Here is a 27701-nt window from a genome sequence, read left to right as displayed (position 1 = left end):
GGTCAGTTAGCCTGTTCTTCCGGGTCACGACCTGGGAAAAAAGGGGCTGAGAAGCAGCTGATGGGGCTGGCTCAGGCATGGCCGCAGTCCTGGGGAGTTGGTGAGGGAGGATCCCTTCACTTGTGCTGAGAGACCACTAAGAGCCCGGGAACCGGGAACCACACAGTCTGGACCATGTCGGATCGAGAAATACCTCATGCTATGTATCAATGTGTGTGTTTATGATCGGGGACAGTGCTTACTTAACCTGAATGTTAATTGCTTAGGAATCTCTTGAAAATGTCTTGTTAAAATCCTGATTGGGTAGGGACAGCATGGTACCTGAGATTCCGCAGTTCCAGACGGCGCCCAGGGGATGCCAGTGCGGCTGGTCCAAGGGTGCTGATTCCTGAGTCACACAGGGTCTAGTTGCCCTGTGCCCACTGCTGGGCAATGGGCAGGTGCAGAGGATGGAATTGGGACCCCATGGGACAAATTGCAAATCCGCCCGAGGGCGCCACAGGCATCTCCAGAGCGAGCGCCACAGCGCCCCCTGGTGGGCTTGGCGCCCCTACAGCTCGCAGCCCAGCGGCCCAAGCTGCCGTTTCTAGAATATACCCCGGGAGGCTAGCGAATGTTCTCTCCTGAAGGCTGGTGAGTCTCCATACGGGGCACAGCCGGGGCAGTGGCTCACATCTGTAATCCCAGCTACTTTGGGAGGCTGAGGCCAGAAGTTCAAGACTAGCTTGGGCAACATAGTGAGACCTCATCTCCAGAAAAAATAATTAGCCACGTGTAGGGTGCACTGCTGTAGTCCCAGCTACTTGGGAGGCGGAGGTGGAGGCGGAAGGGTCACTTGAGCCTGGAAGTTCCAAACTAGGCAACGTAGTGAGACAACTTCTCTTTGAAAAGCAAATAAATCATCTGGGCGTGGTGGCGTGCGCCTGCAGTCCCAGCTACTTGGGAGGCTGAGGCGGAGGAGGATCACTTGAGCCCATTATTTTGAGGCTGCAGTGAGCTGTGATTGCACTCTAGCCTGGGCCACAGCATGAGATGGGCCACAGAGGTGGGCGAGGTGGGGCCCAGTACAGATAGGGAGCTGGTTACTGGGGAAGCTATTCCCAGGCAGGGTCCGAGGACAGGAGGATATGGAGCAAATGACATTTTGGAGCTCTAGGATGGGGTCTTGGGGTTTCTGTGCCTAGGCTTAATTTTTGCCCAGGGAAGGTAAATCAAAAAGGAAAAGGGACCTTTGGAAATTACAGTTTGAGCTGGCATTTGTGCCCTGGTTCTGTTTATCTTGGTCTATTCCTAATCCTGACCCTACCTCTTGAATGGGATATTTGGCCTAGGAGACCAACCTGGGTCTGTGTGTCAGTTTTCCTTTTCTATAAAATGAACCCACAGTCTCCAGGCTTTTGCACCCAATAAATGTCTAAGGGCCCACAGTGTAGCAGGCAGTGGGCCAGGCCAAAGGTCATACAGCCGCTCACCCCCTTAGAGAAGATCTGGCCCTATGTCTTGGCTAATGTACCAAGTGATGATGCCCTTAACCAGCTGGGACAGCACTGGGGAGACTGAGTCCTAGAGGTGGAGGCCAGGCTATAGCAGGTCAGGGGCAAGCCCCTCTTGTTAACTGCCCCAGCCCTTCTGCCTGTGTAGCCTCCATCCTTCCCTTCTTGGGAACTTGGGACTCTGAGCCCCAGCTGGTGAGGGAGGAGGGGGAGTGAGTGACAGACCAGCAGACCAATAGGCCTTGGAGGCTGGGGTTGGGCGGGGCTTGTGCTGCCATGGAGAGGAGAGAAGCTGTTCTGTGGGGGAGGAGGGGGCGGTGGGAAGAGGACCTGGAGATTGAGGGGAAGGGAGAGAGCAAACAAAGGGGTCAGGAGAGAAAATAATGCATTGGCTTCCTGAGCCCCTGCAGAGGCTGAGCAGGGAGAGGGGGCCAGGGCCAGAGGGGACTGAGTCTGGCGGCAGGCGGGCAGGGGCAGGCAGGTCCTAAATGGCATTGTTTGAAGGGCCGGCTAATTGCACAGAGCAGTCTGAGCCTTAGACCCCAGCCCCCTCCTCTGTCCTGGGTGCTGGCATCTGAGCCTTCGGGACAGCCTGGCCACATGGAACCAAGTCCTGAGCCTCCGAGTTTGGTGAGGGGGCAGGCTGTGGGGGCAGCCTGGGCGGGTCCTTGGGCAGGAGTATCACCCTGAGAATGGCTCATGGGCCTGTCTTGGCCAGAGGGCATGGAGTCAGCCAATGGAGGGAGGTTTGGGGGCATGCTTGCGCCCCTGTTTCCCTTCCACCCTACCCATCCTGGCTTCTCCCACAGGAAACAATGAAGGGAGACACCAGACATCTCAATGGAGAGGAGGACGCCAGCGGGAGGGAGGACTCAATTATGATCAATGGGGCCTGCAGCGACCATTCCTCAGACTCGCCCCCCATCCTGGAGGCCATCCGCACCCCGGAGATCAGAGGTGGGGACCAGGGGGTAGGGTCAGGCACTGATGGCAGTGGGCAGTCCCTGCAGACCACAGCTGGGAGGGGAGACTCCTGGCAGGCTCAAGGGAGGCTCTGGGGAGAGGCTCTACCTAACACACCCGCTGGGAGGGGAGAGGGCTGTGAGGACAGCCAGAGGCAAACCCCCTGGCACCTGACCTGGGCCTCTCACCTCAGCTGGGACTCTGAGGAGAGTGACAGCAAGGGTGAAGGACGGTTCCCTGTCCTCATCCAGTCATGACAGGGGTTGTCCTGGCATAGGCCGGGGACTTTGGCCCTTCTGCAGTGGGACCCCTCTACCCTCAGAGCCGGTACTCCGGTTGGGCAAGGATAAAAAAGACTAAGGAGGGGAGGTCTGAGGCTTGCTTCCTTTTTCACTTGGGGTTCTTCCCCAGCTGGCTTGGGAACCCCTATACTGTCCTTACCAGTAGAACTTCCTGCAGTGTGGGAGTGTGCTATTTCTGTATCATTCACTACAATAGGCACTTACCACATGGGAGCACTTGAAATGTGGCTGACAGGGCAGACACTCAATTGTTCCTTTATATGTAGTGAGTGGTCACTGGATTGGGCATCACCCTTCTGGAAGGAATTGGATGCCTCCCGATCTGTGCCTTCAGTGTTGTTTTGGGTCCTATCTTAGCCTGGCCCTGTGCCCCATTGTCTTATGAGTGCGTGGAGAGGACTGTGGATACTGAGGGGCTAAGTTAAGCCCCGAGGATGACGGTGGTTTGGGGCAGATCCCAGGCCACAGAACAACCGCTTCCTCCAAACACAGACTCCTGGCTGTTTCCTCCACAGGCCGCAGGTCAAGCTCACGACTGTCCAAGAGGGAAGTCTCCAGTCTGCTAAGCTATACTCAGGTATGGTCTCTTCTGTCCGTTTTTCAGGGTTCAGGGACATTGCCTTTAGCTTTCATCAAATGAGCAACCTGAGGCACATGAAAATTGGTATCAGTAAATCAAATGTAAAAAATATTTTTCGTAAATGATGAAGTTTTACTGGATATATTTCCTGTGTATATTCACATTTTTTCTCAATCAGGATGATCAATTACATTTCTACATTTCTAATACAGTAGTCCTGCCTTACCTGCGGTTTTGCTTTCTATCAATTCAGTTACATGCAGTCTACTGTAGTCTGAAAATATTCGATGGAAATTTCCAGAAATAAACAAGTTAAGCACCATTCTGGTGGCACTGTGAACTCTCACACTGTCCTGCTCCAAGATGTGAATCATCTTTGTCCAGCATATCCACACGGTATATGCTACCCGATCAATTGTTGAAGTATTACAGTGCTTGTTTGTGTTCAAGTAAACCTTATTTTACTTAATAATGGCCCCAAAGCACAAAAGTACTGATGTTGGGAATTTGCATATGCCAAAGATAATTGGTAAAGTGCTTTCTTTAAGTGAAAGTTCTCAACTTAATAAGGAAGGAAAAAATTGTATGCTGAGGTGCTGAGATCTATGGTAAGAATGAATCTTCTATGCGTGAAATTGTAAAGGAGGAAAAGGAAATTCATGTTAGTTTTGCTGTTGCACCTCAGACTGCAAAAGTTACAGCCACAGTGCATGATAAGGGCATAGATAAGGTGGAAAAGGCATTAAATTTGTGGGTGGCAACATGTCGTGCCAGAAAGCATTAATCCTGTATGAAGACTTAAGCCTGCGATCCCCTGAAACCAGTGGCACCAAGCCAGTTACTGCAGGTGAGGGATGTTACACAGACTCAGGAATAGGTCTGGAGTGAAAAATTCCTAGAGAGGCCGCATCTGCCAATAAAGAAGTTGCTGCCATATTTTTAGCCGAGTTGAAATTGATTAAGGAAAAAGGATACCATCCAAAGCAACTCTTCAATTGCAATGAAACTGGGCTCTTCTGGGAGAAAGATGCCCACTAGAACCTACATTCGCAACAGTGCGGAGGATGCACGAGGGCACAGCACATGGCAGAGCAGATTAACTCTGGTGAGTTCAGTGCAGTAAGATATTAATATTTTGAGAGAGAGAAATCCCATTCACAAAACTTTTATTACACTGTATTGTTATAATTGCTTGACTTTATTAATTATTGTTGTTAATTTTTTGCCATGCCTAATTTATAAATTAAACAATCATAGTTATGAATATATAGGAAAACTAGTATATAGGGCTCAGTACTATCCAAGGTCTCAGGCATCCACTGGGGGGGGGGTCTTGGAACATACCCCCTGCCGTAAGGGGGAGATTACTATATAGCAAACTGTCCTTTTATTCTTGGAATGAGTCCAACATGGTCATGGTATGTTTTGAAGTTGATTTTTATTCATTTATTCATGAATAAAATGGATGTGTGATTTTTATGTCTTTAACTATAATGCTGTCTTTTTGAGAGGACTGTGTGACCTCAAAGTATCTTTTTTTTTCTTTTTTTACAAGTTGGAAAAAACTTGCCTAAGCTTATTTTAGGGAGTTTTAAGCAATTGTTACAAAATATTTCAGACTTGCTGTAATATCAAGGTTTCTACCTCATTAGATTTTTTTCCCATCATATTTTTTCCCCTTTTTTTGTGCCTTCAGTTTTCCTATTAACCTTAGAGTTTTGTCAATTTGGTACTTTATTTTGAAGAGCCAGTGTCAGGCATTGGCAACAGTCAGAGAAAAGCCCTGAACATTGAAAACCCATCCTCAGCTTCCGTTCCCTTGGTGCTGGGCAACTCACCGAGGAGACCCAGATCATGAGGAACAAGGAGCTGTGTGAGGAATTAAGACAGTGTACTGGTCACAGGCGCAGGACTGCGGTTTTGTTTCTGGTAGGTAGTAAGTCATCAGTGAACGTAATGAAATCTCCTGTCTGAGCATTTGCTTTGTGCCTGGCTCTGGGCTGTGTGTGCATGATTTGATTCTCTAACCGTGTTATGCTATGAGGGAAGGAGTGTTATTCCAGGATTAAGAGAGGGAAATGGACTCACTCAGGGCCACACAGTTGGTGAAAAGTCAAGTGCTTAGCACTCCAGCCAGACCTCGCCACTTACTGCTTTAGATTTTGTTTGGTTTAGGGTAGGTTTTGGTGAGAGGCATGGGGCCTGCCCTTGGGGTTCTTCATGACATGAGCAGGGCAGTGGCATTGCTGCCGGCTCAACGTATCAAGAAGCATCTCCCGGCAACCAGTTGGCTTCTGTCTTCTCCCATATGTTGTGTCTTGGAATAACTGACCGTGTCTCCCTGCTAGGCATAGCCAAACCTCATTTCTTTGGCTTGAGGATTCCACGGGGTTTTATTTAAATGGTTTAATACTGTCTTGAATTCATGCTCCCATGGCAAGCTGTTGTAAAATCTTATTGGGACAAATGAGGTAGTTGAAAATATTTGTACAGCCGGGCGCGGTGGCTCACGCCTGTAATCCTAGCACTCTGGGAGGCCGAGGCGGGTGGATCGCTCGAGGTCAGGAGTTCGAGACCAGCCTGAGCGAGACCCCGTCTCTACTAAAAAATAGAAAGACATTATATGGACAACTAAAAATCTATATAAAAAAAATTAGCCGGGCATGGTGGCGCATGCCTGTAGTCCCAGCTACTTGGGAGGCTGAGGCAGTAGGATCGCTTAAGCCGAGGAGTCTGAGGTTGCTGTGAGCTAAGCTGACGCCACGGCACTCACTCTAGCCTGGGCAACAAAGTGAGACTCTGTCTCAACAAAAAAAAAAAAAAAGAAAAAAAGAAAATATTTGTACGTCTGTCTCTTGGATCAATATTAATATGGGTTTCAATATGATTGACTCTTTATTTTCAAATATTTTACTTGTGTGGCTTCTTAATTATTACATTGAAAAGTTCATGATGTTTCCATCATAAAGGATCTGACGGGAGATGGAGATGGCGAAGGGGAGGATGAGGACGGCTCTGACACTCTGGTGATGCCAAAACTCTTCCGTGAAACCAGGACTCGATCGGAAAGCCCAGGTGTAAGTCCCCCCACACCACGCAAAGGCAGTTTGCACCACGTGTAGGCCTGCAGCACGAGCATGTCTTAGGGGATTGTTGAAAAGAGGGTGAACAAATGTTTTGAAATTGGAAAATGACAACAAAGCTCACGGACTAGTCATTGTTGGAAGGTTTTCTTTCATGTGCCATTTCTTTCACATGGTAGTTTTTTCTTGCAACATTCTTGGTAGTGCTCAAGTGCGGTAAGAGTTTTCAGGCTGGATGGCTCAGCTGCCCATTACCTATGGGTGTCAGTCACTTCTGTGGGTGGATTTGATGGCTCAAAAAGGCTGTGAGGTCTGGAAATGAGAAGACAATTACTGTTCACGATCACCCAGCCCTTTAGAGAGCAGAGTGACACTTGGTGACTATTCCAGGTTCATGTTATAATCTTACTTTCTCAGCAAATGGTGTGTATTATCCTGTTTGAATAGATGAGAGTAGATTCTAGTAACTTACCCAAGGTTAAACATTAACTCTTCTATGCAGAATTTGAACTTGGGTCTAAAACATCCGAGTTCATGTCACTTTGACAAAGAACATAGAGCCTAAGGGCTTCTCTTTCATCATGATGATCCAATCCCTTCTGAAGAACCCAATAATTGGCTTTATCCTTTTTTTTTTTTTTTGGAAAAAAGTTCGTGTTAGGGTAAATAGTAGATTTTATCTTTCATTGCCAATTCGTAGGTGCCATTTATAGCTGGAGCAGTTTGCCTGCTGGGACAGGCAGAGCAGAGTCTGTTGGGGACTGTCACGTGGCCCCGCTGGCCACCCTACCACCCCTATTCCATGAGCTGGGGAATTCTGGATGGGGAGTTACCAGTCCAGAGTCCCCATCTACTTAATTACCTGTTCATTTCCAGTTGGCCTAAGGCCACCAGGTCTCCACAAGACCGAATCTTGGCCCCACCCCGGACCTCACCTCCAGTCTCCTAAGCCCCAGTGCTTATCCTCTCTTGCTTCCAGGTCCGAACCCGAAATAACAACAGTGCCTCCAGCCGGCACAGGCCCTCCCTACGTGCCACCCGAGGCCGGCAGGGCCGCAATCATGTGGACGAGTCCCCCGTGGAGTTCCCGGCTACCAGGGTTGGTTCCCCAGATGCCCAGACCCGGTCCCCAGCCTCTAGCTGGGAGATCTGCCTCACTCACTGCACCACTGGCTGTGGCTGGTGGATAATCTGTGTCTTTTCTTCACACTCCTGCTTTTCAGGGTCTTGCTTTTCCTTATTCTCCCAGATAAGCTTCCCTTAGGCTGTTGACTTCTCCCCTGGCCTGAGCTTGGATGGAACTATGTTGGGAACAGAAGAATTCTCTATTGCCTGGGTTCTTGTCCTACCTTGGAAACCACTGGAAAACACTGACTTCCACAACTGTCTTGTCTCCCTATGTCTTCAACAGTCTAGAGGCCACCTTAGTGGGGACAGCAACACTTCTCTCTTGTTCCAAGGCTGGGTGCACAGTAAGCGCTGAAAGAAGCCAGTGACCCTCTCCAAGCTTGGCTCCATCCCTCGTCATTACCCACCATTGTGCCTTTGTCCTCTGTTTTTGTCTCTGTGTCTCTGGGACGGTGACAATGACTTTGTCCCACCACTTAAGGAATACTTGTTCCTGGAAAACTGTCCTCGGTGTTGTCTGTTCTCCTGAACTTATGTTGTCACTCTTTCTGCTTGCCTGGGAAGCAGGTGGGGGTACCATTGGTCTCTGGTCACCAACCTGTCTTGCTGTGGTCCAAACTGTGTGTCCTTCTGTCCACAGTCCCTGAGGCGGCGGGCAGCAGCATCGGCAGGCACGCCGTGGCCGTCCCCTGCCAGCCCTTACCTCACCATCGACCTCACAGATGACACCGACGACACAGATGTGACACCCCAGAGCAGCAGTACTCCCTACACCCGCCTGGCCCAGGACAGCCAGCAGGAGAGCTTGGAGTCCCCACAGGTGGATGCAGAAAGGAGAGACGCAGACAGTACAGAGTATCAGGTACCACCAAGAAGGGCTCCTGCCGACCCATGGTGGCCAGAGAGGCCAGCTACAGTTGGCTTCTTACAGTGACTAACTCCCGTTAGGATTGTTGTCGTTTTTATCATAAGTGTTACCCATAGGCAACATTGTCCTTCTTTAACCTCTTCCCTTCCCAGACACCAGTTATTTACCACATGAATATTGATTTTTCTGAACATTAAATATTTGTACATAAGAAAGTACATACGTGTTTCTGTTCCTGTTATATGTACAGTTGTAGACTAGCTTTTTCCCATCGCTGAGCTGTAGCATTGCCTCACTTTCATGTATGTATGATACATCCAGTTGTCTGGATCACAGCTTAATTAACCCATTGAGCTTGTTTATGTCTCATTCAAGCAGTGCTGCACGAAGCCTCGTTACACGTGTATGTACATGTGTGGCATTAGGATTCCTTTTTTCTGTGTACATTACATCAGAGTACATCATACTATAGACACATTTTAATAACTTATGTGTTTTCGTGGGCTTCTTGCATTTTATGGCAAGGTTTTTTATTTTTTTGTTTTGAGACAGAGTCTTGCTCTGTCACCCCAGGTAGACTGCAGTGGTGTCATCATAGCTCTCTGAAACCTCAAACTCCTGGGCTCAAGTGATGCTCCTGCATCAGCCTCCCGAGTAGCTGTGACTACAGGCGTGTGCCATGACTCCTGGCTAATTTTTCTACTTTTATTAGAGACAGGGTCTCTCTTTTGCTCAGGCTGGTCCCAAACTCCTGAGCTCAAAAAGTCCTCCCACCTTGGCCTCCTGAAGTGCTAGGATTACAGGTGTGAGCCATTGCGCCTGGCACTGTGGCAAGTTTTTATCGTCCTCAGGGTCAGTAGAGTGGGTAGGGCTTGGTCCAGGGTGGTCTGTCTTACTACTGGGCTTCCTTCATGTGGTTTTTCTTCCAGGATGGGAAGGAGTTTGGAATAGGGGACCTCGTGTGGGGAAAGATCAAGGGCTTCTCCTGGTGGCCTGCCATGGTAGTGTCCTGGAAGGCCACCTCCAAGCGACAGGCCGTGTCCGGCATGCGATGGGTCCAGTGGTTTGGCGATGGCAAGTTCTCAGAGGTGAGTCCAGGGCAAGGCAAGGTCTCTAGTTGGACACACAGACCCGAGGTTGTGTTTCCTCAGCTGTTGGTGACAGCCTGTGATTACTTAGTGCAGGTGAGTGGGCCTGTGTCTTCACACTGTCTAGAAGGAAGGACAAAAGCTTTCCTTGTTAACCAGCTCAAACAGATTATTAGGGTCTTAGGGGCCAGAGCTCAGTCTGCTCTCACAGGGACAAAGAGCTGGAATGTTCTCTGGATCCACAGCCACTTGGGTTTTATTTTATTTTTTAGGGTTATTTCTCTGGGGCAGAATCACCAGCTAGGACTGTAAGGGGTCTGGAGCGGCTGCCTGGGCAGGCAGGCAAAGGTGTTCCGTGGAGAAACCTGGAGAAACAGGAAGGATAGCCACTGCCTCTTTGTGTCATTTCACCATGGAGACAGGAAGGGTTTAGGTCATCCCTTGGTGGGCCTAGGGATCGTGCCATTGTTAGTTGTGTAAAAGTTCTTTATAGAGTTGGTTACTTGAGAGTCTTATTTATTTATTTATTTTTTGAGATAGTGTCTCCCTCTGTGCCTAGGGCTAGAGCACAGTGGCATCATCCCTAGCTCACTGCCAACTCAAAGTCCTGGGCTCAAGTGATCCTCTTGCCTCCTCAGCCTCCTGAGTATCTGGGACTATAGACATGCACCCACCATACCTGGCTAAGTTTTAAAAAATTTTGTAGAGATGGGGCCCTGTTATTTTGCTCGGTTTGGTCTTGAATCCTGGCTTCACGTAATCCTCCAACCTCAGCCTCCCAAAGCGCTGGGATTACCGGCCTGAGCCACTAGCCTGGCCTATTCCAGAGCCTCTGGACGATTGATGTTAGCCATTTAAAATCTTCCTTGATGATGAGGGCTTGTAGGAGAAGAGCTCTGTTGGGCATAAATTAGGCTATTTTGATTCTTAGACCTTGTTGAAGGCACATTCCAAAGATTTTGATTGGAGGAGTGCAGACAGAATACCTTCAAAACCCCTAGCTGTTAGGTGAGTTACTTACAGTCCTAAGGCAAGTTGGGCCGTGCAGGATGGAGGCTAATGTGGAAGTGAAGGACCATCTAGTACATTCCTGGGATTCAGCCTCAGGACAAGGTTCTGGTTTTCCTGTTGAATTGAGCTCCCTTGGGTCCATTTGCCATAAGCACGTTGAAGTTTCTCCAGGGCGGGAATAGTAGGATGCGGTCTGCCTGCTGACACCCCTTGCGGCCAACAGAGGGAGCAGAGGGACTGTGCTAGGCTCTGCCGCCCCGAAGCGTCTAAGTCCAGGGATGGGTGCAATGACTTCTGTGAAACAAAGGAAAATGCATTGTTTGTAATTACTTTGGCCCAGTGAGACCTACAATGTGCTTTGCATGACTGATGCTATTAAGGGTCTGATGGGTCTGATGCTATTAAGACGCAGCACAGGGCTATTAGCATTGAGAGATGAGATTACCACGTGGGCTCTGGCTTTGGCCCCATGTGTGTGTTGTCGGGAGCAGCACCTGCATTTTAGCAGTTGTTTACCTACCAGAGGTCCAGTTCTACACCCCTTGTGGGAGTTCAGGATCTCGGGTACAAAGAGGAGAGGTTAGTATAAGTGTGAGCACTCTGTGGACAATGGAATATTCTATGTATCTTTCTTTCAGTTCCTATTAGCATTCCCTGAACTCCCAGTTTCAACTCCCCCTGGCAACCCGAACTGCTCACACATGTATGTCCTGGGGACCTGGGGCATCAGGAGATATGTAGAATGTGGGTCAAATCACAAGAAGTAAAATCAAATAATCACAATAACTAAAAAGTACATACTCTGTGTCAAACACTGTTCTCTAAACACATACGTTAAGTGAGCTCGTTTAATAAAAGGCTAAAGAGTAAACTGTTGTAATCACCCACAGCAAGAAGGGGGAACGACCTGTGTTTAACTCCCAGTGCTCTAACATTTATGAACTTTATCCCCAGGTTAAATAAAGTATGTGAAAAATCTTCCCCTTCTGGTGGACCACCCCGTGAGAGACACAGGTATAGGTGGATGTTGATCAAGGCTTTCTCTTGTAGGTCTCTGCGGACAAACTGGTGGCCCTGGGGCTGTTCAGCCAGCACTTTAACCTGGCCACCTTCAATAAGCTGGTTTCTTACAGGAAGGCCATGTACCATGTCCTGGAGGTAACTTGGGAGTTGGGAATCAGGGCCAGGCCAGGAGAGCAGTGATGAAGCAAGAGTCCTACCAAAAGCTAGTTGAGAACAGTGTTGCCAAGGGTGGCTTGTAGGGCGAGGGCGGTCAGGGAGGAGGTGAATGTCAGCGTGATTGTGGCCTGATATGGCGGGCATCACTGGGAGGGGAGACTTCCCATGACTTGCTAGCTTCCACCTCATGGCTGTGGGTACTGCCAGGAGAGTCAGGAAGGACAAGCACTGAGAAATGGGGTGCAGCATTCAAATCAGGGAATATGCCTGTGCAGAGACCTCAAGGCCTCCTTTCTTTCAGTGGTGGGGCGCAAGGCCAATCCTGGGCAGCAGCTGAGGCCAGCTGCCTGGTCCCCTTGTCTCTGGGCCATGTTAATCCCCTGTGAGCCACTAGGCTTTGTCCCTCCCTCCACCTTGACTTGGAACTGCCTTTATGAGCCTGCATTTACGAGCCAGCCCCTGTGCTAGTTTCCACGAGCTTAATTAGACTTGTAAATCCTCATGGTCCTTCTTAATACAGGACACTTGATAGCATCCCCTTCTTTATTAGGGAGATAAAACAAGAAATCTGGCCCCTTCTCAGACAAGGTACAAAGGAGATAAGACAGGTGCTGGCTGAGCCTTTGCATCATCAGCTAATTCTGATCCCTCTGCCTTTGAGAGGAAGCTGACTGTTCCAGTTCTCAGGGGAAAAGAGCTCATATTTGGAGCCTGTATGGAAAGGCTTCCCCACCTACCCCTTTGCCTTGCCCTCCTGCGGGTTTCCCTGCACAGGCCCCTCCCTCTGTCACATACCACAGCCCAGGGCAGCTGTCTGGCTATGAAAGGGCCCAGTGTGAGGGGAATGTAGGCCCCAGCTGGGGGAACCCTGGGTGTGGCCGACAACCACCCTGTCCCTCGTTCATCACAGACTCTGCCTTTGCAGAAAGCCAGGGTGCGAGCTGGCAAGACCTTCCCCACCAGCCCTGGAGACTCATTGGAGGATCAGCTGAAGCCCATGTTGGAGTGGGCCCACGGGGGCTTCAAGCCCACTGGGATCGAGGGCCTCAGACCCAACAACAAGCAACCAGGTGGGAATGAGTCCCTAGGGCAGCACCTGCTGCCACTGCTGGTGGGACCACCTTGAGAGATTCAGCACCCCCCACCCGCTTTGCCCTTCATCCCAACCAGCTGTCTTTTAGCTGGTCTCAACCCTGAAGCCCACCTCTTTTGCCCTATGAACCCATTTTTCTATGGAAAAACAGTCTAGGGCATACGAAGGCTGTGTCAGCCTTATCTGGTTTCCCTGGTCACATTCCAGTTAAAGAAAGGTCACATGTGTATAATTTGGATTGAATCTGTCCTGAAAACTCAAGTAAACCAGAAGTCAAGATGCAATCTTCACTAGCTTAACCTTTTTTTCTTTAAAGGAAAAGTTAACTTCATTAGAGAAAACTTGGAAAGTGCTTTTTAAAAAGTATTTAAGCCATCTTGGAACATTTTGAGCAATGTCATATTTCCCCCACTATAAGGTACTTGTGGTTTCCTGAAATCCGGGCAGTGTCTTACCATCCATACATTTAATGTAATGTTTTCTGTTTTTTTTTTTCTCCCCAAAAAGTGGTTAATAAGTCGAAGGTGCGTCGTGCAGGCAGTAGGAACTTAGAATCAAGGAAATACGGTATTCCCTTCCTTCCCATCTTTTGACTATGAACTGTTTTCTCTACACTTCTTTTGATTTCTTTGCACATACCGTGATCACTGAAAAAGAATCAAATTTCTTCAACAGTCAACCTGAACTCCCACCCGAACCTTCCACCTCACTTCCCACCCTCACGAATGCCCTTAGGTTAACATTGTTGGTTGCACATCCTTCCAGCTTTTTCTGTGCACTAGTTGGGTTCCTGCTTTCCCCTTTATTTCTCATTATTAATAATATATGCACTGTCAAATGTCATGTTGTCACTAAAGGGCCTTGTGATTTTTAATGGCTGCATAATTTTCTTTCCTAGGGCCAGAGTCGAATTTCACCATATCCATTATGAGTCACTGTATAGATTGAATAGAAATGTAAATGGGGTTTGTAGTATCTCAATATAATTAAATATTATTATGGTAGCTTCATTGAAAAAAATAAAAAGGGACGGGTGAAATGCATATTAATCAAATTTTATTTAACCTCCAATTTCTAAAGTATTAACATTTCTACAGTCAGTATAAAAATTGAGATATTTTACATTTCCTTTTAGTATTGTCTTCAACATCTCACGTACGTTTTGCACATTTTACAAAACTTCTCATTCTGATGCTAAATTTTCAATGGAAATACTTGATCTGTATTAACTAAATACAAACTCTTAATTAAATACAGATAGATTCTTAACTGCATATAAATAAACTAAATTCATAAAATTTATAGTTGAAAAGGTAGATTCAATGTAAAATTCCATTCCTTATGCACTAGTTGAATTTCAAGTTTGTGGCTACCATGTTGTACATAATAGACATAAATGTGTCTTAGCCATGGATTGAGCTTTATCTGGTGTTCTATGAAGCTGGGTCTAGAAGGATGGCTTCTTTCATACATAAAGATGTTTAAAACCCCATAAACATGTGCTAGACATGGATCCCTGTGTGTGAGGGGATTTGAATTGGCTCCTGTCCCGAAATGCGCATCGAGGGGCCGTATACACCCAGCATGTGTACCCCTCATCACGCCCCAGATGCAGCTGGTACCTGGGCATAGCCAGCCCGGTTTTGTCCGAGCCCACATGCTCTTTGGACCATCCTCCTATCAAGCCTCGGCTGTGGTCTTCTCACCTTTCACAGAGAACAAGACAAGAAGACGCACAGCTGATGACTCGGCCACTTCTGACTACTGCCCTCCACTGAAGCGCCTCAAGACAAATTGCTACAACAACGGAAAAGACCGCGGGGACGAGGACCAGAGCCGAGGTGATTGCTGAACCTCTGCAGAGCATGCGGTAATCAGCATGGTTTGCTGACCCCGTCTCATACCTTCTCCCTGTTCTCTCAACAGAACAAATGGCCTCTGATGTCACCAACAACAAGGGTAACTTGGAAGGTAATGTTCTCTCTTCCGGTCCTCCCCTCTCATCCTGGCCAGGGCTCAAATCCACCCTGTTGGATTTAACCTCAGGTCAAGGCCTGTTTCTGCTCCCTGCATCTTATTTGCTACATTTTATTCAACTGGTTGCCTGATTTTAGCTGAGACAGATTGTGCCCTAGAAGAAGTGAGTGGGAGGTGGGGTCAGAATGGAAGCTGGGGTACTTTGGCCAGGAGAACAATAGCTCAAACCATGATCAGTGGCACCAGGAGCCTTCCCAAAGAAGACCTGGAACGAGCATTTACTTGAAAGTCAGCACACTTAGCCATTGTCAGGATAATTCCAGTCTGTTTGCCCTGCCTTAGGATTGCCAGTGGGTCTGATCCTCTGCCTAGAACATACCTAATGACATTCAGAGTTGTGAGGATCAATTCTTCCTCAATTCCTCAGCTTGATATCTGAGTGGTTGCTCAGTGCAGGGTAGGAAAACACTGGCCTTGAACCAGAGAACCCTGGGGAAAGCGTTGGGTTTGGAGCAGTCCTGACGACACTGGCATTTCCTTCCTGTTCGCCAAGACTCACCTACCTGTTCCTCCTTCCTGGCTAGGGAAGCTTAGTCTTGGGCATTAGAAAGGTCCTGTCCACATCGTTGGTGATGCAAATCAGTTGTGGCCTGGTGTGGCATGGTATCCTACTGGTTAAAGAACAAGGTTCTGAAGCTGTAGTCACGTGCTATATTTGTAGGATGTCAACATGAGCAACTCCTATCATGACTAATTCCCCAGTGTCCTGGTATTTAAAGGCTCTCAAGAGATTTTTCAAAACAGGCTCTCAAAGCCTGTCCCTCTGCTGGAGGGACCCCTAGTCATGGTTCTGCCTCACATCTTATTGGGGCAGTGCTTTGCCTGTCTTGACTTTCCCAGTCTCTAAAGTGGGACAACTCATTGCAGAGGGTATGGACTGGGAGGCACAGCATAAAGTCCATGGCACACTGCTGGCCTGGAGAAAGTGGTCGAGACCTGGGAGAACCCAGGCTTCAGGAGCTGCTGTTGGGGCCTTAGTTGCCACAAGTTGTGACCCTGCCTTTCTTACAGACAGCTGCCTATCTTGTGGCAGGAAGAACTCTGTGTCGTTCCACCCTCTCTTTGAGGGGGGCCTCTGCCAGACATGCCGGGTAAGTCCCCCCACCCCAGACCTGGACATTCCTCCCCTTCTTTCCTCTACAAACTCCCTGTACTTCCCAGATAACAGCACCTGTGTGCAGGTGTCAGACACCCTCTTGGGTGCCTCCCACCCTTTCTCTGGTGGGGGTTGCTGGGTCAGAGGACAGTGGCATGCAGACCACAGTTGTCTCTGTAAAGGACACCAAGCCACCACAACTTGTCCTGTAGCTGGGTCCTAGGGCCTCAGCCAGCCAGCCAGCAGGGCCTGGTGTCTCTGGTTTCCAATTTCATGGGTGTTTCTTTCTGGCTGCCAGGATCGGTTCTTGGAGTTGTTCTACATGTATGACGACGATGGCTACCAGTCTTATTGCACTGTGTGCTGTGAGGGTCGGGAGCTGCTTCTCTGCAGCAACACGAGCTGCTGCCGGTCAGCACGGGACCCTGCGGGAGAGAAATGAGTGGGCCCCGAGGCTGCAAACTTGTGCCCTGTGAATGCTGCAGTCTGGAGACAGCTGCCTGTGTTTGATGGAACCCCAGGCACAGGGATGGGCAGGCAGCGTGTGGCTGTGGTTCTCACATCGTGGGGTAGAGCTGGTGTGCAGGGAGGGGTTTGGTAGGTATGTCTGTGAGGGAAGGGGAGGAGTAGGGTGTCAGGGCAGGCTTCCCCCCTGGAGGCTTGGCAGTTGGCCCGAAATCTAAAGCTTCCACGGGGATTGACAGAGGTGGTCAGAGAGCATTTCTGTGCAATGAGCCTGTGGAAATAGGGGGTGCAGGTGTCCAAGAATGAGGTGTATCCCACGTCACGTACCTGAGACCCCCAAGAAGGTTTTGGGCAGTGGGTTGCTATCTCATTGGGGAAATGGGGAAGGGGCAGAGCGGGGGACTGTCATTGACAAAGACGTCTCTTCTCCCCTGCCACCGGGCACAGGTGCTTTTGTGTGGAGTGCCTGGAGGTGCTGGTTGGCTCAGGCACTGCGGCAGAGGCCAAGCTTCAGGAGCCATGGAGTTGCTACATGTGTCTGCCACAGCGCTGTCACGGTGTCCTGCGGCGCAGGAAGGACTGGAATGTGCGCCTGCAGGCCTTCTTCACCAGTGACATGGGGCGCGAATACGTAAGCCACAGGCTCCTGTCTCCAGCACCCCGGACCCCAGGGCAAAGGGCAATGGAAGGCGCAGGAATTCTCAATAGTGGGAGTAATAGAAAAGATCCATTGTACAAGTGGACCCTCTTGGACGCTCCAAGGCTGAGAGACCTGGCTAACTGACGCTTGCTCTGTGCAGTTCTCAGGCTTGCAGTGTTCACCCCCCTCTCGGTGTATGGACATGCAAGGGCCCGATGAAGAAATGGTGTAGCCTTCTGAGTTAGAGCTGAGCAGAGAGGGAAGATGAGTGAACTTCCCAGTTTGTAGGTGGTGGCCCTAGGTCATCTTACCTAGGGCGGTGTGTTTATGTGTGCGTCTGTATGGGTGTGGTTATCTCTGGCGCGTGCGTCAGAATAGAGTGGCCATTCTGTGCAAATGCAGGCCTGGTATGTTGTTTCTCGCCAGTCCCCATCACAGCTCCTATGGTGGCCACAGCTGGGTTGGAAAACCTATGAGAAGGGTCAGTACCTCCTCCTTCTTTGTCTCCTTGACCCCCTTCTTTACCTGGCAGGAAGCCCCCAAGGTGTACCCTGCGATTCCTGCAGCCCGAAGGAGGCCCATTCGAGTTCTGTCTCTCTTTGATGGTATTGCAACAGGTGAGTTTCGGAATTATGTTCTGGGGCTGCACTGTGGCAGGGTAGCCAGGGAGGCTTCGGACCTGGTCCAGGTGTCTGACACCAATGTCATGAAAGACTCCGGGGGGTTTCCTCTTTGTACCTGTTTTGACAACCACTGGTTCCTTGTTTCTCTCCACCTTGTCACTCACCTGGCACTCTTTGTCCTTTTAAAAGGTTCTATATCGTAGCTTTGTTTTTTTTTTTTTACTATGTACAGATATCTTACAATTGATTTTCATTCCACATTCATGAATATGTTAGAGATCAATTAGGCAACAATAAGACTGCTATCCCCAGTCTTGGTTCCCTTCTGTTCCCCAAGGTTTCCCCATATATAGAGTTAGCACAGCCAATATGCATGGCACCCCTGTGGGCTTTGCCCAATTTAACTCATTTGATCCTCTAAACTGCCCTGTGATGTACTCGTGAGGAATATCCTCATTGTACCAGAGCAGGAAGCACTGGAAATACGCCTCCCCGCACACTCGCCTCACTTGTGCTTTTATGTGTCTGCCTGGCCCCCACAGGGTACTTGGTCCTCAAAGAATTGGGCATAAAGGTTGAAAAGTATGTCGCCTCTGAAGTGTGTGAAGAGTCCATTGCCGTCGGAACTGTTAAGCATGAGGGGAATATCAAATACGTGAACGACGTGAGAAACATCACAAAGAAAAATGTGAGGGCAGGCTGTACCCTTGGGGGTCATCTTCTGTTCTCCCCACTCCTCCCCATGGTGAACCCCACAATCCCATGGCACACGAACCCCATCCCCAGACCTGGGGTCCTATCAAGTTGTAGCACTGAGACCCACAGCTTAAAAGTTGTAACCTTAGGGAATCCCGAGCATTAGGTTTTCTACGGGCAGAAGTAGAGTTGGTGCCCAAGCAAGTTTCAAGAAGTAGGTCTCTCTGGGCACGTGACCTGGGGATCCAGGCTCTCCTGTGCCTCTGTCCACACCCCTCTCCCTTTCCTCATCCTGACTTGTTTTTCTCTCTCAGATTGAAGAATGGGGCCCATTTGACTTGGTGATCGGGGGAAGCCCATGCAATGATCTCTCAAATGTGAATCCTGCCAGAAAAGGCTTGTATGGTGAGCATCCTCCTTTCTGACCCCCAGAGGGCCTTTGTCACCTGAGTGCTGGTCCAGGTGGAGGGGCCTGAGCAGGAGTTGTTTGCTTCTTGCCAGTTTACTGGGAGCTTCAGAGCCTCTTGCTGCTGTCCCTGCCCCATTGTAAATCCTCAGTCCACAGAGGGAAAGATCAGTAAATACTGTGTCCTTGCTCAGTCATTCCAGATGACGTCGGGTGGAAATGGAAAGTTAGGCATTGACAGTAATGTTAGGAGATCATTAAGAACTTGTTTGTCTCAGGGAATATGGCTGGTTGGGCTGGAGGTTTTTGAGTGAACCCTGCTCTGTCATCTTCTGTGGGTGTAGAGGGGACAGGCCGGCTCTTCTTTGAGTTCTACCACCTGCTGAATTACTCGCGCCCCAAGGAGGGGGATGACCGACCGTTCTTCTGGATGTTTGAGAACGTCGTAGCCATGAAGGTCGGCGACAAGAGGGATATCTCGAGGTTCCTGGAGGTGAGGACCTAGAGGCCTTTCAGCCAACCTGGGTAGGGAACGCCTGCTGGCAGTGGTTGGTGGCTAATGTTGAGTGATTTCCTGGTTCTTGGTCTGGCTGGATCCTGGAGTTGGGGATTCAATGGGTTCTCTTAGTACATGGGACATACTTGATCTCTAATCTCACCCCAACCCATTGAAGGCTGCAATGATAAAACCATCCTCTGCTTCTCTTGGGCTCATGAGATTTGATTTGACTTTTACTCTAGCAAGTTTTTCCTGATTCTTCTGAAAACTGTTTTAGGTGTCACAGGAAAGTTAATTATTTACTGTTCAATATGCATCTAGCACTACATTAAATAATTTTTGTACTCCTAGCTCATTTAATTTTTCCCAAAACTTGATAGCTTAAGTTCTGTCTCAGTCTTTGGAACTGGCTGCTTTGCTTTCGAACTGACATCCAGGTGGAAGGAGCCCTGTGTTGTCCACACTATGTTCCCACAACCAGGGGCTTAACTTGGAAGATCACATTTTTTTAATAATCTGGCATGTTCCAGGAGAGATGCCTTCTCCCAGAACTTGCAGTATTACCTGATCTCTTTACCACCATCAATACAGAGACATTGGCTATGTCCTCGAGCCAGGCTCTTGAAGGCAAGCAGGCTCTCCCGTGGCCAGGAGAATCCATCCATGCCTCTGCCATAGCCAGGGGCAGCCTTGTCACGTGCACAGGTCAAGCCCCACTGTTGTTGACACCTGAATTCTGGTGTGGGCTCCTAACAGCTCGATTCTCTCCTTGCAGTGCAATCCAGTGATGATCGATGCCATAAAAGTATCTGCTGCTCACAGGGCACGATATTTCTGGGGCAACCTACCTGGGATGAACAGGTAACAAGGGGCTCTGAGTGGGACAGGTACCGGCCAAGGTAAACATATCTAACGATGTCAGCTCTGATGTTTGAGCCCTCTAGAAAGAGCCGGCTCTGTTGAGAAACAGCCCCACCCTGGGTTTCAGACCACCTTGTGGTCTTATGGGTGGATCCCTGTTAGGGTGTGTGGGAGATACCTGGAAATCTCAGGAAGGACTCCCCATTTCTACTCTGACTTGTTCAAGCTCGAGATGGGCCACGTGCTGAAGCTAGGTCTAGTATCTATCTATTTCCCATCTCTTCTCAGATTTTCATAATCAATACCATTTTCCACCTTTTTTTAATCATGTATCAAAGGTAGTTCAGTCATCCAGTGAGCAGTGGGGCTGGGACCCAAGGGGTCCTGGCTGTCCCTTCTAGGGCCTAGTCTATCCCTGGCTTTGGCACACAGACTTGTGCTCATGCTGGGGTCATTTTCATCATGTAGCAAAGGTAGTTCAGCCATCTTTAGACAGGCAGCTTTGCTGAGGATTAATCTCCCATACAGGTGGTTTCAAGAGGAACAACTTGCTAATTAAGATGCAATCTGTGATGGTAATATGACATTCCAGACTTGCAAATGAGTTAAGCTTAAAACATTCTCCTTTAGAAAGAAGTGTTGGAAGCATAATAACTTTCTGGCATTTAGCAAAGTGTGAACAGAGGTGAGTGGGTCCTGGAATAGCTTTGAGGATTTTCATTGGCTATCTTGCGTTTTTAATTGGGTAATTACTTTTGAATTAAATGGGCTTATCCACTCAACATTTGAGATCTCAATCTGCCAGGCACTGTTATACTGCTGTCATTTTGGTGAAACACATCAACGTCAGTCTTGGCTCTCATGAAGTTGACATGTTAATGAGGGAAGGGGAGAGAAAACAGTAATGATTTGGGGTTTATTGCTGGAGGGGGGCATTGGAAGGGTTGATGGGGAAGGCTTCTTATTCCAACAGGATCCTAAGTAAAGGAATGGAGCCATGCAGTTATTAAGCATTCCATGTAGAAGGCATTGGGTAAGGGGTGTTGCAGAGGCTGGGAAGAAAAGCATGGAGAACTCCTGGTATAGGGCCAAATAACGTGGGTTTTAAATGTGATACCACATTATCTTTGCATGGGAAGTTATAGGGAGTTTAACACATTAACTGCCATCTGAGTTGTATTTAACTCATGCTAGTTTTGAGCCTGGGGCCTCCTGAAGCAAAACCTTGCAATTGGTTTGTGAAAATTTTACTTGTTGATGTTCTTATTATTAATATTAATTAACGAAGTAATTCTAAAAACATGGATTAAGTGAATAGAAGTCACTAAATTTCATTTTTCATTAAATTTTATTAAATTAGAAAGGATAGTTTTGTTTCTGCTTTTATTCCATTTTCATAATAAAACACCATGGCCCTAAGGAAAAATACTTTTTTTCTAGCATGGCAGTCAGTGTGTTAAGCAGATGGGGTGAATTGTGTTCTAGGTTCATGGTGGTTTCTGGGTGGAGAATAGACTAAAGCAGAAAGAGGGGAAAAGTGGGGAGACAAGTTAGGTGGCTGGACACGAGTGGTGGCCTCTGGTGTTTGTGGCACAGCAACTTGTGGGTTTAGCAAGAAGGGGTCAGGGTAGGGTGTCTGATGCATTGGATGTAGGGGAGACGGTAGGAAGAGTGAGGCAGGATGGTGTGGCTGAGCTGTACAGCCTCAGGGTGGGTATGTCAAACATCTGCCAGGGGGCAGAGGCCCAAATCGTCTGGTTTGTTTGATCTTAATCCTCGTTAGCACAAGGCAGGCCTGTGCCTTGTCCTTTTATCCCTGGTCCCTCAGCTCCCTTGGGTCCATGGAGGAGGTTGGGATGGCATTTGAAACCTAGCAGGTGAGGCCAAGGAAAGTTGACAGTCTAGGGAAATGTTTTGTGTGATTCCTAGCCCCTCTTGTGGGCACAGTTTTCATTCTCACATCTGAGTTCTTTTTGGCCACAACAGCCCTTCCTAACACAGGGGTTTACTGTGGCCATCAACTCGCGCATTCAGACCTCTTGCACTGGTGTCTGCTTTGCAGCTGCTCAGCTACTTTCAGGTTTATCCCTTGCCCGTCTTTGGCCTCTGTTTGCCTCTCTGTATTTACAAAATGCATTTCAAGGGTGAAAGTTAAATAGGGTAGTTAATTTTACAAACTTCCTCCTGTCCTCTCTAATGAAAGTACCTCCCACTTTTAAAGCCTCCTTAGGCTGCATCACCAGCAGTGAGTCACCAAATCATGGGTGTCATGTGCTGATGGATCAAGTAGACCCACAAAGATTTAATCTAAGCTCCTCACTTTAAAATAGGCACAAAGCCCAAAGAGGTAGCTTGGTGCCTTGCCTAAGGTCACTCAGCCAGTGAGCAGTGGGGCTGGGACCCCAGGGGTCTCCTGACTCCCTGTCCTGTGTCCTTGCTTTCCTTTGTGGGAGCCTGACTTTGACCAACAGGCAAAGTCAGGAAGGGGAACGTTACCTCCTGGCTGTTGGTTTGTCCCCTCTAGGGCCTAGTCCATCCCTGGCTTTGGCACACAGAGTTGTGCTCATGCCAGGGTCATTTTCTTCATGTAGCAAGTTCATTGCCAGGGCACATCTCACGCCCACCTTGTGAGGTGCCTAGCCAAGGACCCTCTACAGGCGGTAGAAAGTAATGGGTTTTGGCTGTTCCCAGGCCCGTGATAGCATCAAAGAATGATAAACTCGAGCTTCAAGACTGCTTGGAATACAATAGGACAGCAAAGGTAAGACGTGCTCACAAATGGTCTGTGCCGTGGCCCTCTGGAAAATGCACTTGGTGACCCTCCAAGTAGGGGCTTGGGAGATGACCTTGGTGTCCACTTGGTCCCTATTCCTCCCCTCACGTGAATTCCTGGTGCTGGGCCTCTTTCCTCACATAATTGTTCTGTCCAGTCTTCAAGTACAGACAGTAGGAGACATTGTTCGTAATAAATAATCTCTATGAGAAAAGGCAACTAGGCTTCCCAACTTTAATGTTGGATATGTAGAGACAGAATTTCAGCTGGCTCTCTCGGTAAGCAAGGAGTATTTAATGCTTTTGCCAAAAAATGATGTGCTGCCAAGCCATAGATAAACACATTCAGACCTCCATAAACCTAATTATCAATGTTTGCATCAAGCGAAGATCCATTTGTCCAAATTTTAGTTGACCATTCTCTGTATCTGGGGGGTTTTAACTTGATCTTGCTTGATCAGTAACTCTGGTGTCTTCTGGCCCCCATGTGATCTCATTTGTGGTTACTTTTCTGTTTATCTCATTCTCTCTGAGACTGGTCTTTCCTGCTAACTTCTTGGTGTTTGTGGGAAGCACACAATGTTCTTGTCTCTCCAACCCTTCTTTTCTCATTCCTTCTGCCACCGTCTGTCCACGCCTGCCCTCTCTGCTCCATCTCTCTCCTAGGTGCTTTTGAGCCCTGACTCCACCCAGAACCCTTCATTCTGTGCTCACTCCATGATGTCGTTTTGTTCTCCAGTTAAAGAAAGTACAGACAATAACCACCAAGTCGAACTCGATCAGACAGGGGAAAAACCAACTTTTCCCTGTTGTCATGAATGGCAAAGAAGATGTTTTGTGGTGCACTGAGCTCGAAAGGTGAGCAAAGCTGCACTTGGAGAGGGAAGCGGTGCAGACAGAAACAGAAAGGGAAAGGGCATGTGCTTAAGGCCAGCAGCACACGTGGGCAGGCACTGGCCTTCATTCTCCAGCTTAATCCTCAACTGCCCTTTTATGTTAGTGGGGCTGGGAGTGATACCTTTTAGCGTTCACCCATATTTCTTGGCAGAATTGGTGGAGGGGTGGTGGTGAAGAATTGAGACATGAGGTCATTAGATGGCACCATCTGTCTGTTGGCTGCACTGCCCTGAAATCTGCCTGTCCCAGCATGCTGGGACACTAGGATGTATGAGGAACCGGCTAAAGACGTGCCGTTCTTGAAAGGTTTCTTCTGCCAAGTTGCTCCTTCTATAGCATGATTCCTACTTAAGCACATCTGTCCTCTCCCTCTTCTCTTTGTTTGGCTAAGTTTGCCTATTTTGATGCAAAGAACCATTTCAGTTCTGTTGGGTTTTTTTGTTTTTCAATCCTGTTTTTTCCTTACCATTTTTAAATTTTTGTTTTCTTTACCATGCTTAACAGGTATTTGTTTTCCTTACTATTTTATAATTACTGTTATCATTTGCTAGGAATATAGTTGTTTAAGGCTATGAATTTTCCTCTTTTTTGGCTGTATTTCAAGGCTTGGATACAGAGTATTTTCATTCTAGATATTTCTGTTCTACATCTTGGTTTTATTTCTTCTGTGACACCACAGTAGTTTTCTTGGTATAAAAGTAACTTCTGATTAGTAGAAAGAAAAACTGGTGGGCAACCTTGCCCAATCTATTTATGCTGTGGATGATTCTGTATTTTGAGACCCAAACATAAAATGTTGGAGCTGTGACACTAGGGTTGGTTCCAAGGCTGTCATTATGAAGATGCCAAGGCAAAGCAAGACACAGGGCTGAGGTGTTGCCTCTTGCCATTGGCCTTGTGGTATTGGATTGTAAGCCTGAGTAACCCTGAGGCTCAGCGTATCTGCAGTCTGTTTCTAGGCCTCTAGAATCTCGTAGAAAGACTCTTAGATATTTGGTGCCATCTGCCTGAAGTCCAGCATGGTCCTTAACTTAATCCATCAACTGGGTTTGAAGAGGGAAGGAAATCTCAGGATGCTGAGGTATCCTCGCTCAAAGTTGCCTGAGCCTGTGATGATTCAAAGCCCGGTGTGTTTTTTGTGTGACCTTATTAAGAAAATTGCTTACCTTCTACCATCATTGTGTTTTGAAGACAGATGCATGTCTGTTTGCTGGCTGGCTTGGCATTCATTCATATTCATTCATTCTTTCAAGAAAGGTCACCTGAGCACCAACTACGTGCCGGTAGCATAGTGCCCGTGCTAGGGAGGCACAAAACAGGTGCCCTGGACCTTCTGGGGCTTATGGAAGGGCTCGTTTGAAGTCCAGGTTTCCTGACTGAGGGATGGCACTAGGGAAGGCATGGGCAGCAAGTACGGGACCTCTTGGCCAGGCGAGGGTTTCCCAGAGGCTCCAGCATGCCGGAGGGGCACTTCTGACTCACTGTCTTTTTACCCTGGTGCCCCCAGGATCTTCGGCTTTCCTGTACACTACACAGATGTGTCCAACATGGGCCGAGGCGCCCGCCAGAAGCTGCTCGGGAGGTCCTGGAGTGTGCCAGTCATCCGACACCTCTTCGCCCCCCTGAAGGACTACTTTGCATGTGAATAGTTGCACCCAGGTGCTGGGCGCCCTGGGGTGTGTGGCAGAGCCCAGGCCCTGCCCTTCCTCAGCTCAGCTGTGCGGGTCACACTGTACCTCAGTTCTCTCCTGCGCAGTGGGAGCAGAGCCGCCTGACTCTGGCAGGGGGAGCCCGAGGTGCCACCTCCTTGTGCACAATTCAGACCCAGCTGCTCGGAGCAGCTAAACACGGTGCTCATTTTTCTTCTCCTAAAACTTTAAAACTTGAAGTAGGTAGTAAAATGGCTTTTTTTCCCCCTCCTGGGTTTACCACTCAGAGAAACGGATGGCTAAGATACCAAAACCACAGTGCTGACAGCTCTCTAATACTCAGGTTAATGCTGAAAAATCATCCAAGACAGTTCAGACAATACTTTTTTACTTTAAATGTCTGCTGCTCCACATTTACAAGAGTGTGCAGTGGTAGATATGTAGCTAAGGGACATTTTCAAGGGCCCAGGATGTGTTGTTCCTAGGGCTAGCAGAAGAGGAAACGATGTATATGTCTTTCTTGAATTTTGCCCGGCACATTCCCCTTGCCTCAGTTATGAGGGCTGGAGTCTGCTGTCAGGGCCGTTAGAGTATTTTCCACAGTGATGATGATTTCAGCAGGGATGGCATCATCATCACATTCAGGGCTATTTTTTCCCCACAGACCCAGGGCAGGGGCCACCCTTAGCTAAATCCCTCCAAGTGACTGCAATAGAGCCCTCCGGGGAGCTCAGGAAGGGGAGTGCTGAGTTACATGGTAAATGCTGCAATATGCCATGTAGACGAGTATGGCTCCTGTGTGTCTCTTCCCTGTGTGAGGGGTGTGAAGGAGGGAGCTTAGGTAAGACCTCCCCACCCCCTCTCCAAAAGATGCACCCTCCAGACTCCTCCACGCACAGGTCCCCAGGTTAGATGGGTATTACCTAACTCCTCAGCCTTTTTCTAAACTCAGAGGCAGTGACAGCCAGGGGCAGAAGCACATTCCCCTCATCTAAGAGATGGCAGAGGGGAAAACTGCAATAAAAGCTGGATCCTCCCTCCGGAAATTTTAAAATCCTTTTTAAATTCCATGATAAGTCGTTTTTAGCGGGAATGGGAGTTCAGACAAGCTGCATTTCAGAAATGCTGTCATAATGGTTTTTAACACCTTTTACTCTTCTTACTGGTGCTATTTTGTAGAATTAAGGAACAACATTCAACAAGTTTTGTGGGGCTTTTTATACTCTTTTTTTTAAAGTCTCAAAGTTCTATTTTTATGTTTAACATTTTCATTAAAATTTTTTTTGTAACTGGAGCCACAATGTAACAAATATCGGGGGAAAAATCCGTGCCTTGTTTCAACAGGTTTTGCTAATTTTTAGGCTGAAAGATGACGGATGCCTAGAGTTTACCTTGTGTTTAATTAAAATCAGTATTTCTCTATAACAGTCTGGTGTCCCATTTCTTCTGCAGGTAGATGGATGGGGCATGGGGGAGGGAGGGCCTGGCTAAAGTGTAAGGGGTGGGTGGTTGGAAGTATGTGATTCATTCATTCAAGCACAGTGTGGGAATACCTTGTTGACCCCAAGCAGATGTGGAGCTTACTTACATGGTGCAGTGCACTGGTCCTCAAACTCCAGCCCATCTGCATCCCCAGGAGAGTTTGTTAAGGCTGTGATTGCTAGGCCCAACCTGCAACCTCCAGCATTTCTGATTCCGAAAGCCTAGGGTGGACCCTAGGAATTTGATGCTGCTGGTCAATGGATTATGATAGGCTAGTGAGTAGGTCGCTGTTTGAATTCATTTAAAGGCTTGATGTCTGAATTACAGACTTTATTCCTTCCAGCTCTTGGTGAGCCATGGAGGTGATAACTACTTAAATAGAGAATCTCAGGGCTGATGCTCACAGTTCCTCCTGCTTCCGTGGGATCCTTCTGCACCTTATTCTGTAGCTCCCAAGCTGTCATGTTGCAGGTCAACCACCTGTGAGGGGACTGGTTGGAAATGGCTCTGCACCCAGGTGTGTGAGCTGACACCCAAGACTAAAATGCTGCTGTTCAATGAGCACTTACTCTGTACCTACTGCCCATCTCAGAGTAATTATGTAACTCCCTCCAGTAGTTCATCTCAGTTTACCAGGGACCACCCAGGCATGACTCCCTATCCCAGACCCCCTCATGCCAAAGGCAAAAGGAGCCGACAAAAACTTGATGCCTTTGCAGAGGTTAATATTGGTTAGCTAGTGTGCGTAGAGTAAGGGGCAGAGCTGGGATGCACGTGTGTGGTTCATCAA

At 48.3% G+C, this 27701-nt stretch overlaps 1 protein-coding gene across 4 annotated transcripts; it reads left to right on the top strand.

The window, feature by feature from the left end:
- Nucleotides 1–159: 159 nt before the first annotated feature.
- DNMT3B (DNA methyltransferase 3 beta) lies at nt 160–25429 on the top strand. 4 transcript variants are annotated; one of them, XM_069495444.1, is made up of 23 exons: nt 160–211; nt 2303–2450; nt 3274–3335; nt 6308–6415; nt 7401–7520; nt 8190–8411; nt 9347–9505; nt 11567–11674; nt 12621–12765; nt 13296–13355; nt 14504–14629; nt 14715–14759; nt 15837–15916; nt 16220–16332; nt 16834–17017; nt 17559–17643; nt 18192–18337; nt 18660–18750; nt 19096–19244; nt 20026–20111; nt 22803–22872; nt 23623–23741; nt 25288–25429. In XM_069495444.1, the coding sequence occupies exons 1-23, from the start codon at nt 197–199 to the stop codon at nt 25427–25429; spliced, it is 2583 nt and encodes an 860-aa protein (XP_069351545.1). In that variant the 5' UTR covers nt 160–196. The 4 variants fall into 4 exon arrangements, with proteins under 4 accessions (XP_069351545.1, XP_069351546.1, XP_069351547.1 ...); XM_069495445.1 differs by lacking the exons at nt 160–211; nt 13296–13355 and adding an exon at nt 2094–2123; XM_069495446.1 differs by lacking the exons at nt 160–211; nt 13296–13355; nt 22803–22872; nt 23623–23741 and adding an exon at nt 2094–2123.
- The last annotated feature ends 2272 nt before the right edge of the window (nt 25430–27701 follow it).

The sequence above is a fragment of the Eulemur rufifrons genome, chromosome 20 (genome assembly GCF_041146395.1).
Source record: "Eulemur rufifrons isolate Redbay chromosome 20, OSU_ERuf_1, whole genome shotgun sequence".
NCBI classification, from domain to species: Eukaryota; Metazoa; Chordata; class Mammalia; order Primates; family Lemuridae; genus Eulemur; species Eulemur rufifrons.
Note: the sequence above shows the minus strand (reverse complement) of the source record. Positions and strands in the feature narration are given on the sequence as shown.

Bases quoted from the DNA above. Each gene is read 5' to 3' on its own strand.
- DNMT3B (XM_069495444.1), top strand. The intron at 17,644-18,191 runs GTGAGTTTCGGA...TGGCCCCCACAG, and splicing joins CTTTGATGGTATTGCAACAG to GGTACTTGGTCCTCAAAGAA. The intron at 19,245-20,025 runs GTGAGGACCTAG...CTCTCCTTGCAG, and splicing joins ATATCTCGAGGTTCCTGGAG to TGCAATCCAGTGATGATCGA.